We start from the raw sequence: 14,060 nt of genomic DNA on the forward strand, positions 1-14,060 counted from the left end.
GGGGAGGGTGGGGCAGGCTTAGCTAGCTTTGCCCTTGGTGGTCCTCTGTGGGAGGGACCCTGCAGCACTGGGAGGGAGGCACGCCCATCGGAGGCATGGATCCACAGAAGCACAGCATTGGGCGTTTGCAGGGTGCAAGCAAGTTCGGTGAAGGGAACTGGTTCCCTTTAGAATTACGGCTGGGGGATGGGAGAGGGAAATGGCACTTGCCAGTGCCTTTGTTCCCCTGCTGAGCTCTGTCCTTCTGGGGTTCAACAACTCTCCCTGCCGGTGTCCTCTCACCTTCCCCACTCTCTGAGAGCAGAGCTGTTGACTTTTAACATTCCAGATGTTAAGTCCCGCTGGCTGTCATAACTCACAGAATCCGGCCTCTCCTCTCTGCAAGCCAGACTTCAGGGGCTCTGCCTTGCCCAGTGGGATGCCCCTCCACTGTCCTAGCTCCCTCCCACCAGTCCGTGTAACACTCACCACCTTTCTGCCCTTCCTACCCTCTTTGGTAGGCCTCTTGTCTACGCTTGGCTCCAGAGATTCCATTCTGCTAGTCTTCTGGTGGTTTTCTGGGTTATCTAGGCCAACGTGGGTGGAATCTAAGTGACCAGTGGGACGCAGTGAGCCCAGCATCCTCCTACACCAACATCTTTGCCAATCTTGTATGGCTTTTTAAAAATCAATGGGTATGTTCCAAATATTGTTGGCTCTATTTAAAGTTTAATCGGCTATCCCAGTACATTTGTTTCATGTGGATCTCTTGCTGAGAAGTAGAGAATTCCATCATTTGTTTTAGTTTCAAAATAAGACGTGGAAATTCTTCTTCTATCCCCACTACAAAGAAATATTTACATTGTGTCTACAAATATTGTAATTTATTTAAATGAACTACATGAAAGCTAATAGCAACCTCTCTGTGTCTTCTCAGAAGAGCTAACTGGAGTACATGGGCCAACAGAATCTAACATCACTGACGGAGTTCATTCTGATGGGAGTCACAAGGCAGCCTGAGCTACAGGTTCCCCTTTTTGGGGTCTTCCTCATCATCTATACAGTCACAGTGGTGGGCAACCTGGGCATGATCATCTTGACCCAGGTGGACTCCCACCTACATACACCTATGTATTTTTTTATCAAACATCTGGCTTTCATTGATCTTGGTAATTCTACTGTCATTTGTCCCAAGATGCTGGTAAATTTTGTTGTGGATCAAAATGCCATTTCTTATTATGCATGTGCCACACAGTTGGCTTTCTTCCTTATGTTCATCATTAGTGAATTTTTCATCTTGTCGGCCATGGCCTATGACCGCTATTTGGCCATCTGTAACCCTCTGCTCTACAATGTCATTATGTCGCAGAGACTTTGTCACATGCTAGTGGGCATTCCATACCTCTACAGTACCTTTCAGGCTCTAATGTTCACTATTAAAATTTTTACATTGACCTTCTGTGGTTCTAATGTCATCAGTCATTTCTACTGTGATGATGTTGCCTTGTTACTTATGCTCTGCTCAAATGCACAAGAAATAGAATTGTTGATCATACTATTTTCAGCATTTAATTTGATCTCTTCCCTGTTGGTAGTCCTCGTGTCTTACATACTAATTCTGATATCCATATTTCAAATGCATTCTGCAGAGGGTAGGAAAAAAGCTTTCTCCACGTGTGGGTCTCATTTGACAGTGGTGATTGTGTTCTATGGATCTCTACTATTTATGTACATGCAGCCCAAATCTGCCCACTCCTTTGATACTGATAAAATGGCTTCTGTGTTTTACACATTAGTGATCTCCATGCTAAATCCCTTGATCTACAGCTTAAGAAACAAAGAGGTAAAAATTGCCTTCCGCAGGGTCTTTAAGAATCAGCACAAACTTTGTGTCTAATATTCAATATGGAATAATGTTCTAATAAACAATGATAAAGGCAAATGTCACTTGATAATGTATCTAATTCCTTTTGACTCCAGAACAAAGACTAATTATCATATACAAATCAATCTCTTCTATTTAACCAATATACTTATATATATTCAGTTCGTATTTTGGATCTTAATTAAATGCACTCACCCAAAACATTCTTGCTTTTGATTCAAAGTTTATTTTAGTTATCCCATAGAACTTTACATTATTCCCACTGGAAACCTTATTAAATGCTGCATCAGTAAACTAAGTGTGTGTTTGTTTCTTTCAAGTTTTTTTTTTTTTTTTGGGGGGGGCGAAGGGGATAAGGGGTAGGTATCTTTGCAATCTTATTTACTCTGTATTTTCTGAACCCACAACAAAGTATAAACAAAGTGAATCTTTTGCAGATAATGTATAGTTGGATCATGATTTCTTAAAAATCAATTCCCCCAATTCCTACCTTTGGAGAATTGAATTTATTTACATTTAAAGTAATTACATTACAAGGTCTTCTTGAGTTTATGGCTCAACACTAACTTAGGAATGTTTATAGTGAAAGTACACAAGTGATTAAAAGAATGAGCATGGAATTATGAGCTGAACAATTCCAGGGTCACATAAAGCAGGAAGACATGAAAATTTCCAAAAGCCGGAGTGTAGAATCCATGTTTAACACCTAGGCATCCAGTAGAGATCTGAGGTAAAAACTACTTCAGATTCCTGTTCGTATAGTTTGAAAACAAATCTCAAAAAAAGCCAAGTAATACTTGTTTATACCATTATGAACATTGTTTAACAGTGTTTATAACTTAGCATTATCTTAGGAAGATAAAAAATATATAGTCTTCATTAACAGACAATTCACAATATTCAGCATCCAATCACAAGTACTAGATACAAGTGAAGGCATGTGAAGAAAGAAACATGTGATCCTACCCAGGAAATAATTAAAATAGGTTCTAAAATGACAGTGATGATAGAATTACCAGGCAAGGACTTTATAACATATTAAACATATGAAAACATATGCTCAATGTATTGAAAAATTTAATAAAAACATTCACCTTTTGAGGACACAAATGAAAGATTTAAAGATGACCAAAGGGAACTTCTATAAATTAAAATACAATATTACACACAAACACACATAAATTGGATGAAAGTAACAACAGCTGAAAAAGAAGTAACTTCACTTAAGCATATCACAATAGAGGCTACCCAAAATGAATCCAGAGGGAAAACAAAAATTAAATAAACACTTTGAAAATTGTCTAAGTGATCTCCAGAACAATAACAAGCTGTATACTATACATTTAAATGTAGGTCAAGTAGAAAAAAGAGAGAATGTGGAACAGAAAAACCATTGCAAGAGATGTTGGCCAGAATGGTTTTTTTTCCAAATTCATTAAAAAACATTAACTAGAATCCCAAAGATTTAAGAAGCTAAAAATATTCTAAGCAGGGTAAACAGAAAGGAAAGTATACCCACATTTCAATCAAATTTCCAAAACCCAATGATAATGAGAAATCCTTAAAAACAGAGATGAAAGATACTTCATGAACAGGGAAAGAAAAGATTTACCACTGATACATTGGCAGAAACAATATAAGTCGCAAAACATTGCCTTATGTTAGCCCATAATTATATATCTAGTAAAAGTATCTTTGGATAATGGATGCTGTACTATCCAATATTGCATTATCTTTTTATAGGAAGTCATTCATTCATTTACCCTTGCATAGTTGTGTGTGTGTATGTGTGTGTGTGCATGTGTGTGAGAGAGAGAGAGAGAGAGAGAGAGAGAGAGAGAGAGTATGTGTGTAATATGACTAATATGTGCATGAACTGAAATGCTGAGCATATTTATGATTCCCAGTGTTTAATGATATTGTATAATTTATTCATTTAGACACCCATACAAGACACTTCTGATCTTTCTCAATGGGATACTCCAGGAATAATTTCAGAGACCCATGGTACTCTCACTCAAGTAATTACATGCATTTTTTTTTAAATTCTGGAGTCGGATTAAAACTTTAACAGAATGAGTCTCAAGGGGGCAGGGAAATGTTTAAATACATTCTGCAGCAACCAGTGAGGATGAAAACAATAGAAAGTCAAAGCTGATTCTCCAGTAAGGTAAGTAGAAAACACTGGTCTTGGAAAATGTCAGGACGTACAGCTTAAACTGGGTCATCACCAAAGTCTTGAAGGGCATTATGCTCTGCAAAATTGCTTTTTCCTTTGCAATATACTTTTCTGCCATCAATAGGATTAATGTGTAGGAGAGATCTATTATATACTCTCTGGTACTCTGAGCTGTGCTATTAGATCACCTTTGTTGTCAAATAACTGCTTTTGTCGTTTGTTTTAACAAGAATCTTCCTGTATCCTTATTTACCTCATGTTCCTCTTGTTGAACTATTCATTTCCTACTGACTCAGGGTGACCTTAATAGAGAGAAAGACTCCTATTGTGTTTATGAGAATATATTCTGAAGACAGAATAACTTTTTTTTTAAATTTTGACCCCACCACTTATTATCTGAGTGACCTTAGTCATTTCCTTGACGTTCACATGGATACGGTCCTACCATCGATTTTCTAGAATTACTGTATGCATCATATGAGTTAATCTATGTAAAGTGCTCAGAAAAGTGTCGGGCACGTAATGAGTTCCCCATCAGTGCTTGATATCCATTTGTATTCTTCTTTCCACTGGGCCTCTTTAGATGTATCTCCATGAAGAATTCATAAATAATTAGATTGGCCAAATCCCTTTTAGTGCAAAAGGAGTGTATGATCGGAGGATCGTTAGTATAAGTGATTCGCCAGGCAGAAATACCAGATGTGGCAAACGTGGACATGATACAAATAACAATATTCTGAAATTAATATAGTACATCATTAGATTTTGTAGAGGGTAAATAGACTGAGCAGTAATGTGAGAATATTGAGATCTATATTTAATGTCAAAGGTTTCCTGAACATCATCTTTTGCATCACTCCGTCAACCATTTGAAAAGTTTTTTTAATGTCTTGTTATTTTAAACAGATATGATCACTGTCAATAAGGTAAAGCTTATGGTTCAGGTGTACATGTTTGTTTTCTGGGCTTCAGAATTTTAAAAAGCAGACATACAGGGGTGCCGGGTGGTTCAGTTGGTTAAGCGTCCGCCTTCAGCTCAGGTCATGAGCTCACCTTTCCTGAGTTCGATCCCCAAGTCAGGCTCTGTGCTGACAGCCTCAGAGCCTGCAGCCTGTTCAGATTCTGGGTCTCTCTCTCTCTCTCTCTCGCTCTCTGCCCCTTCCCCGCTCATGCTCTGTCTGCCTCTCTCAAAAATAAGTAAACATTGGGGTGCCTGGGTGGCTCAGTCAGTTGAGCATCTGACCTCGGCTCAGGTCATGATCTCAGGGTTTGTGAGTTTGAGCCCCAGGTCAGACTCTGTGCTGACAGCTCAGAGCCTGGAGCCTGCTTCAGATTCTGTGTCTCCCTCTCTTTCTGCCCCTCCCCTGCTCATGCTCTGTCTCTCGCTCAAAAATAAAAACATTAAACATTACGTTTAATAAAACATTAAAAACATTAAAAAATATTTGTAAAATTAAATAAATAAATAAATAAATAAATAAACATTAAAAAATTAAGTTTCCATTACTATGTGTTGTGTGCGGGTCTCAGTCTATCAAAGTGAAGCTATCAATTAGGAATGCCCGGGGACCCATGCTATTCTTGGTCTCAGAGAGGTCGGGGAAAGGACTTGGAGTTCTGCCTTGATTGGGGTCAAGGATGGGATGTTTGCAGTTTCATGGGTTTGCTCGTCATCGGTGAATTTAAAACCTAGGAGGCAGGAATTAAAGCTTGGGAAGGGAAATGCAGGGTACCTCCAGCAGTCAGCCCTCTAGGTCACCCAGGGCCTTCCAAAAGGGGGACTTCATGAGTGAGGTGGTCTGATCTTTCCCTAGTTGTGTACCTGGCAACGTGCTTATCTGAGAGCGATGTTTTTGAAATCGCTGCCTTGGCAATCAAAAGCTTAATCTCAGAGATTTACGTTATAATACATTACAATTAAAAAAGCTGATTGTTAGGCATTTGCACTACAGTGTGAGTGTAGGTGCGTGTAGTTTGGGCCTGAGGGGAAGAGGAGTTTTCATTTATGTTTCAAGGTAAAGAGAGTATATCTCTATCTCATGCACAGTATTTTAAATTCTTTTAAAAGATAGCCTCTCAAATATAATACATAGTGATTTTGTACCTTACACAGGTTACCAAGATGAATCCTATGGAGAAACAGAATCATTCCGCAGTGATTGAGGTGACTGAATTTATTCTCCTGGGGATCACCAGCAACCCTGGGCTGCAAGCACCTCTCCTCGCAATCTTCCTCATCATATATTTGATCACAGTGACAGGCAATCTGGGCATAGTTATCTTGACCCATTTGGACTCCAAGCTAAATACCCCCATGTACTTTTTCCTTAGACATCTGTCAATTACTGATCTTGGTTACTCCACTGTCATCGGCCCAAAAATGATGGTAAACTTTGTGGTGCACAAAAATACAATTTCCTACCATTGGTGTGCCACCCAGCTGGCGGTCTTTGAGATTTTCATCATCACCGAACTGTTCATTCTTTCAGCAATGGCCTATGATCGCTACGTAGCCATCTGCAAACCTCTCCTCTACGTGGTCATCATGGCAGAGAAGGTGCGTTGGGCGCTGGTCCTTATTCCTTATTTCTACAGCACATTTGTGTCGCTCTTTCTCACAATCAAATTATTTAAATTGTCCTTCTGTGGCTCTAACATTATCAGTTATTTTTACTGTGACTGCCTTCCTCTCATATCCATGCTCTGTTCAGACACACATGAATTAGAATTGATCATTTTAAGTTTTTCAGGCTGTAACCTGCTCTCTTCCCTCTTGATTGTTCTCATATCCTACATGTTTATTCTTGTGGCCATCCTCAGAATGAACTCAACCGAGGGGAGATACAAAGCCTTCTCAACCTGTAGTTCCCACTTGACGGTGGTGGTCGTGTTCTATGGGACATTATTGTTTATTTACCTGCAGCCCAAATCCAGCCATACTTTTGATATTGATAAGATGGCCTCTGTGTTTTACACCTTGGTGATCCCTATGCTGAATCCGTTGATCTACAGCTTAAGGAACAAAGAAGTAAAAGATGCTCTCAAGAGAATTTTAACCAACCGATGCAAAATTCCCACTTAATATCATACAGTTCAGTTGCTAAGGTGGGTCCAAAAGTCTTTGTTTAATGCTCTGCCAGTTCAATTATAGCATCAAAAAGTAGAAATGTTTTACCTGATTGATTGTGTTCCTCCTTTTTGGACAAAACTCCTCCTATATCTTCCTGTATTCTTCTCCATTCCAATTGAATAAATGAACGAATGAATTAATTAGTATTATAGAAAGATAATTTAAGTTCCAAGTTATGTCCAAGGTCATATTGGAGGTTGTAGGCAAATCATATTGAACTTGGGTTTGTAGAGGTTAAAAAAAAATCTTAGTCAAAATGGAATAAAACTTACCAGAAAATTACTAATGCGTTTTTTATAGTAGTGATTTTGTATTGATGATAGGTAAGATTGTGTGTGCTAGGCAGGAGGCAAGAGAGTAAGTAAATGTGTGATTATAACACAACATGATCAAATGGTTTCAAGAATCTAGGCTAAATAAGAAAGCATAACACCTCAGAATGATATTATCAGTTGGCTTGAGTTCATATTTTCTATTTCAAGGATACAGGGGTCATCTGGGAAGATTGTTTCATTAAGAACATGAGAAAAATATTGGCTGATTCTTGGTCTCCCTTGACAGGTCCTCATACTGTATAAGTAACTTTGATTTACCATAGGCTTCTGATAAGCTGATTTAGAATCAACAAACTCAAGATCAAGGAGTTATTTGGTCGTCTATCAAAATGACATCAAGATTTTGAAAAATCTATAGCAGTAATAGCAAAGATTAAAGATAAATGAGGCTATTTTTTAAGTTTATTTATTTTTTTATATTTGAGAGAGAGAGAGAGAGAGAAAGAGAGAGACAGAGAGAGAGAGAGAGAGAGAGCATGAGTGAAGTTGGGGCAGAGAAACAGGGAGAAAGAGCCAAGCAGGCTCCATGCTCCTGATGCAGGTAGGGTTCAAACATAAACCATGAGGTTATGACCTGAGCCGAGATCAAGAGTAGGATGCTTAACTGACTGAGCCACCCAGGTGCCTCTGAGACATGCCTGTCTATTTGGTCCCCTTCCTCAGCCTGTATATACAGTGACGCTTTTGCATGGACTATGCTAACAAGATGCTTCATTCCATTGTGCACTCACTCAGCAAATGGATGGACTCCTTACATTTTCGTATTATCTTTGTTATTTCATGAATATTTTTTAGACTTTTAAAATATGTACACGCCCCCGCTAGTGTTTGTTTCCATCTGCCCTAGTATTAAAAGTTAAAATTGTGGGAAATGAAATCAATATATGAACCATGCCCTCCTTGTGCTAAATCCATGCATTTTGCTTATTTTGTCCTCCTTTAATGTATTGTAGTTTCCTTTGTGAAGAGAGTTGATCTCAAATTTTCTCACGACAAATAGAAAAAATATGTGAGGTGATGGATATGATAATTAGCCTGATGGTAGCGATCATTCCATGATACATTACAAATATCAAACCATTATGTTTTATACTTTAGTTTTATACAATGTTTTTATCGATTGTTATCTCAATAAAGCTAGGCTTTTTAATTTTTTTAAATAAAGTGAACTGACTAAAATAAAACATAAATTCAATACAATAAGATGAACACAAAGTTGTGTTCTCTGATCATATCGATTTTGTTTACCATGTTGGTTTTGGATCTTATCCATCAGCTTATTTGTTGTTATGAGTGCATTTTGTTTTCTAGCCTAACAGTTTATATTGTACTGCACAGTCCTTTTCATTTCCATTGGTATCCACAAAACAAAAAGTAAAGTCAAATAACATTAATAGCTTTCTCCAATACCATCCATTATAGAAAGATATATTAAAAAATCATAATTCACCATACCTCTGCAACTTACTTTCCTTACTTGACAATTCATCATCAGCATCTTTCTTGGTCAATAACTGTTCAAAAACATTTTGAATATCAGCATACTGTGAAGTACCCATCAGTCACTTTCTCTTTGCCATTCCTTGATTGATGAACATTTGATTATTTGCAGCTTTTTATTTATTTAGCCATTATTTTTTAAAAATCCCTAAAAAAATAGCCTTGTACTCAGGGCTTGATATTGCTATTGCTTCTTATTTCAGAGCAAATATTTAGGGTTTTTCACATTCTTTTAAATTTTTTTTTAAAAATACTTATTTAGTTTTGAGAGAGAACACGAGTGGAAGGGGCAGAGACAGATGGGGACACAGAATCTAAGGCAAGCTGCAGGCTCTGAGCTGTCAGCACAGAACCCCATGTGGAGCTCGAACTCACAAACTGCGAGATCGTGACCTGAGCCAAAGTCGGATGCTTAACCAGCTGAGCCATCCAAACACCCAGGGTTTTTTCACATTCTAATGATATATTGGGTAAACATTTTATAAATATGCATAATAACTTGAAATAAAAAAAAAACACAGAAGAAAAGTCCTATGCATTGTGATTTTACCAAAAGTATTTTTATTTTATTATTTTTTAAGAGATATGAACATTTACTGAGTTATCATTTTCATTGTGTGATTGCATGATAAAATTGCAACATGTGACTAATAGGTGATTATTACTTTCAGCTGATAATCAGGTGATTATTATCATCACTAGCTGATATTGTGAGCTATTTGATATTCTAGCTACATCAAGAATGGCTCTAAAACATTACCTTCTTTTTTCCAGGAAATTTATCATATTCCTGACTTCATTGGTTAGGATTAGGGCTATTGTCCCTACAGATTCTCATCATAATGATAATGATAAATAGTTTAGAAGTAATGCAACCGGGGCGCCTGGATGGTTCAGCTGGTTAAACGTCTGACTTGATTTCAGTTCAGATCATGATCTCAGGGTTCATGAGTTTGAGTGCCACATTGAGCTTTGCTCTGAAAGTGTGGAGCCTGCTTGGCATCCTTCCTCTCCCACTCCCTCTACCCCCTCCCTGCTCATGTTGTAAATAAATAAATTAGTTAATTAATTAATTAAAAAAAAAACAGAATGCTACCAACCTATATGAAAATCCTTTGGTATTTGTACACTCTTTCCCAAAGTTAGGACCTTTAGTTTTTCTTGTATTTTCACCCCATATCTAATTAATGGATTCATGCATACAAGCTTTTAGTTTGGAAATTGGAATATATTTGTATCAATGATTAAATGGAATTAGTTACAAGGCCCTAATGTCTCAATTGCAAAGCTCACGCTCCAATTATTTCTAAAAGTCCTTGAGATTGATTTCCTATATGGACTGTACACTGATTTCTTGAATTCCTTTCCTATCACCTCTGTTTAAAAAAAAAAACAAAAAAACAAAAAAACAAACAAACAAACAAACAAAAAAAACAAGATATACTGTTTCTTGAAGGGGCTTTTGCAAACACTTAAAATTTCCCACGTAGAACAGAATGCCATTCTGGCTTCAAGAAACTGGAGAGAGTTGGCTCAAAAAAGAATGATCTCTTTTACTATGTTATCCTAAGTATCCAAGTAGTTCATCCCTTAACTTAACATCATAGGGTCGAGACAAAAGTACAACTTTTAACAAGACTCAATGTTAAGTTTGGGATCAAATTTTGATATGAAAATAATTTAATAACTGCTACCAAATGTGATCCTTTTCAGAGCAGAATGTTCTAAACCTAACCTCATGGTATGCAAGCTAGGTCCCGCGTATCTGGCTTTCGGTCTGCTTTTAATACAGTACACAAAAGATCCAGAATAGCCAAAACAATTTTTAAAAAAGAATGAAGTTGAAGAACTTACAATATTGATTTAAAGACCAACTATAAACCTGGAGTAATCAAGAGAATAGAGTGCCCCAAACATGTACACATATATGTTCAATTATCAGCTAAGAAACCAACGTAACTTAATAGGATCCAAGATATATTCTACAAATCAGTAACAAAAGACACTATGCAAAAACTGGAGAAAAAGATTAGAAAATACATTTCACAGAAGAAATATAAAAGGTCAATACACACATATTAAAAGTTGAACATCCTTAGTCGCCAGGGAAATGAAATTAAATAACTATGAGCTACCACTTGTCACCCACTAGGGTGGATAACATTTAAAATACTAGGTTGCCAAAGAATCACATGTACAAAGAATCATATCAGCTGCTACGTTCAGCTCCCGAAATTATCATACGTTGCTGATTGGAAGGTACAAAGGTACTTCACTTTGGAAAACGGACTGGCAGTTTTATGTAAAGTTAAACATGTTACTCCCAGGAATTCTTCTCCTGGATGCTTACACGAGAGGAATAAAAAGATCTCCAGCAAAACAGGTGTATGTTAATGATACTGATAACTTTACTCATGGCAGTACAAAATGGAAATATTTCAACTGTCCATCAATAGATAAAGCATAAATTGTAGTATATGCATCGACTGAAGTACAACTCAACAGTAACATGGAATACATGTCCATGTGTATAACAGAGTGTATGAATTTCAATAGCATTACGTTGAGCAAAAGAAACCAGACATAAACTTTATTCCATTTACATCAAGTTCCGAAACAGGTAAAATTCAGCCATCGTGATAGAAATCACAGTAATTGTGGCTTAGGATACAGTGTGGGATAATTAGCTGCAAAGACACACATTTTAAGGTGATGAAACTCTCTCTAATTGGAAGCAGGAGTAATACTGGAAATGTTATTTTTCAAGTGCTGTCCATGCACAATCGGCATTTTATCTTCCCTAAGTTATACCTTAAAAACATATTGTCTTATTTACATTTTTATTTAATTTTAAAAAATACATCGTTTTAAAAGAAACCAGTATAATATGGTCATTTTTTCCTTTTTCTTTCCAAGTTTTTATTTAAATTCCAGTGAGTTGACGTACGGTGCAGTGTTAGTTTCAGGTGCGCCATATAGTGACTCAACCCTTCCATACAACCCTTGGGGCTCGTCACAAGTGTCCTCTTTCATCCCCACCACCCTATTCCAACCACTGTCTCACCCACCTCCCCTCCAGGAACCATCAGTTTGCTCTGTAAAGTTAAAAGTCTGTTTCTTGGATTGCCTCTCTCTGCCCTCCCCCGTATTCATTTATTTCTTAAATTCCACATATGAGTGAAATCGTATGATACTTGTCTTTCTCTGACTTACTTTGCTTAGCATAATACTCTCTAACTCTATCCACATCACTGCAAATGGCAAGATTTTATTATTTTTGATGGCTAAGTAATATTCCATTATATATATATATGTGTGTGTGTGTATACACACACACACACACACACACACACACACATATGTGTGTGTATAAGTATATATACATTATAGCTTCTTTAGCCATTCATCAGTTGATAGACATTTGGGTTCTTTCCATAATTTGACTATTGTTGATCATGCTGCTATAAACATCAGTGTGAATGTGTCCCTTTGAATTAGTATTTCTGTATCCTTTATATAATGTAAATACCTAATTGTGCAACTGCTGGATCGTAGAATATTTCTATTTTTAACATTTTGAGGAACCTCTATACTGCTTTAATATTGCCTTTTTAATACTATTTTCAGTTTGTTTCTCAGAAGCTTTTGGTTTGTTTGTTTTTCAGTTTTAATTCTTATTTTACGTATATTATTCCGTTCACAATTTCTTCTTAGTTTCTACTTTCTTCCTTTAACAAAATTAAGAATTTTCAAAAAGGATCTTGCATTGAATATTTCCTGCTTTAGCAATTGAGCACTATAAGGCAAAAACGATACATACATTTTATGTATATATAGTGGGAAGTACTAAATAGGACTATACAGTTGCAAAGTTTCTACATTTTAAAGTAATACAATATTAACACTAATTAAAATGTGAAAAATTAGTACATTGTGTTCCCTAGAGTCACCATTAAATACATATAAATGGAATTTTAAAAACTCTAGAAACATTTCTATAGTCCAAAATTAGACAGCAAAATAAAAACAGGAATAAAAAACAGAAGGAGAAAAGTGGAAAACAAAAGTTGTTTTTATACGTTTCTTTCAAGTTTTTATTTCAATTACAGGTAGTTGACATATAGTGTAATATTAGTTTCAGGAGTAGAGTTTAGTGATTCATCACTTACATACAACACCCAGTGCTCATCACAAGTGCCCTCCTTAATACCCAACCTAAATACTCTTTTAATCCATTCTCCCTGCCCACCTCCCCCTCCAGCAATGCTGTTTGTTCTCCATAGTGAAGAGTCTGTTTTATGGCTACTCTTTCTCTTTTCCCCTTATGTTCATCTCTTTCACGTCTTAAATCCCACATATGAATGGAATCGTATGGTATTTGTCTTTCTCTGACTAATTTATTTTGCTTAGCGTAAGACACTCTAGGTCCATCCACATCATTGCAAATGGCAAAATTTCATCCTTATGGATGGCTGAGTAATATTCCGTTGTGTATATACATCACAACTTCTTTCTTGTTAAAATGTCTATGCTACCCAGAGAAATCTACACTATTAATGCAATCCCTATCAAAAACCACCAGCATTTTTCACAGAGCGAGAACAATCTTAAAATGTGTATAGAACCACAAGATCCCAAATAGGAAAAGCCATCTTAAAAAAGCAAAACAAAGCTAGAACATGATAATTCTGGACTTCCAGACTTCAAGCTATATTACAAGTCTATAGACATCAAGACAGTATGGTACTGGCACAAAAACAGACACATAGATCAATGGAACAGAATAGAAAGCCAAGAAATGGACCCACAACTATATGGTCAATTAATCTTCAAGAAAAGAGGAAAGAATATCCATTGGAAAAAATACAGTCTCTTCAACAAATAGTGTTGGGAAAACTGGACAGCAACATGCAAAAGAATAAAGCTTTTTTATAGCACACACACACACACACACACATACAAATTCAAAATGGATGGAAGACCTAAATGTGCGAGAAGAAACCATAAAAATCCTAGAGAGAAAACCACAGGCAGCAATCTCCTTGACATTGG

At 36.7% G+C, this 14,060-nt stretch overlaps 2 protein-coding genes across 2 annotated transcripts; both read left to right on the top strand.

Annotated features, from left to right (window-relative positions):
* Positions 1 to 931: 931 nt before the first annotated feature.
* Positions 932 to 1,876, top strand: LOC122199665 (olfactory receptor 8K5). The gene has a single exon (XM_042904921.1). The coding sequence runs from the start codon at positions 935 to 937 to the stop codon at positions 1,874 to 1,876; it is 942 nt and encodes a 313-aa protein (XP_042760855.1). The 5' UTR covers positions 932 to 934.
* A 4,289-nt stretch (positions 1,877 to 6,165) lies between these two features.
* Positions 6,166 to 7,125, top strand: LOC122199664 (olfactory receptor 8K1). Its single transcript, XM_042904920.1, has one exon. It carries the CDS (start codon positions 6,166 to 6,168, stop codon positions 7,123 to 7,125), a length of 960 nt encoding a protein of 319 aa, XP_042760854.1.
* The last annotated feature ends 6,935 nt before the right edge of the window (positions 7,126 to 14,060 follow it).

Source organism: Panthera leo, chromosome D1 (assembly GCF_018350215.1).
Source record: "Panthera leo isolate Ple1 chromosome D1, P.leo_Ple1_pat1.1, whole genome shotgun sequence".
Classification (NCBI taxonomy): domain Eukaryota; kingdom Metazoa; phylum Chordata; class Mammalia; order Carnivora; family Felidae; genus Panthera; species Panthera leo.

What these genes read in the sequence shown, in the direction of transcription:
- LOC122199665 (XM_042904921.1), top strand. Translation starts at nt 935, where the DNA reads ATGGGCCAACAGAATCTAACATCACTGACGGAGTTCATTCTGATGGGA.
- LOC122199664 (XM_042904920.1), top strand. Translation starts at nt 6,166, where the DNA reads ATGAATCCTATGGAGAAACAGAATCATTCCGCAGTGATTGAGGTGACT.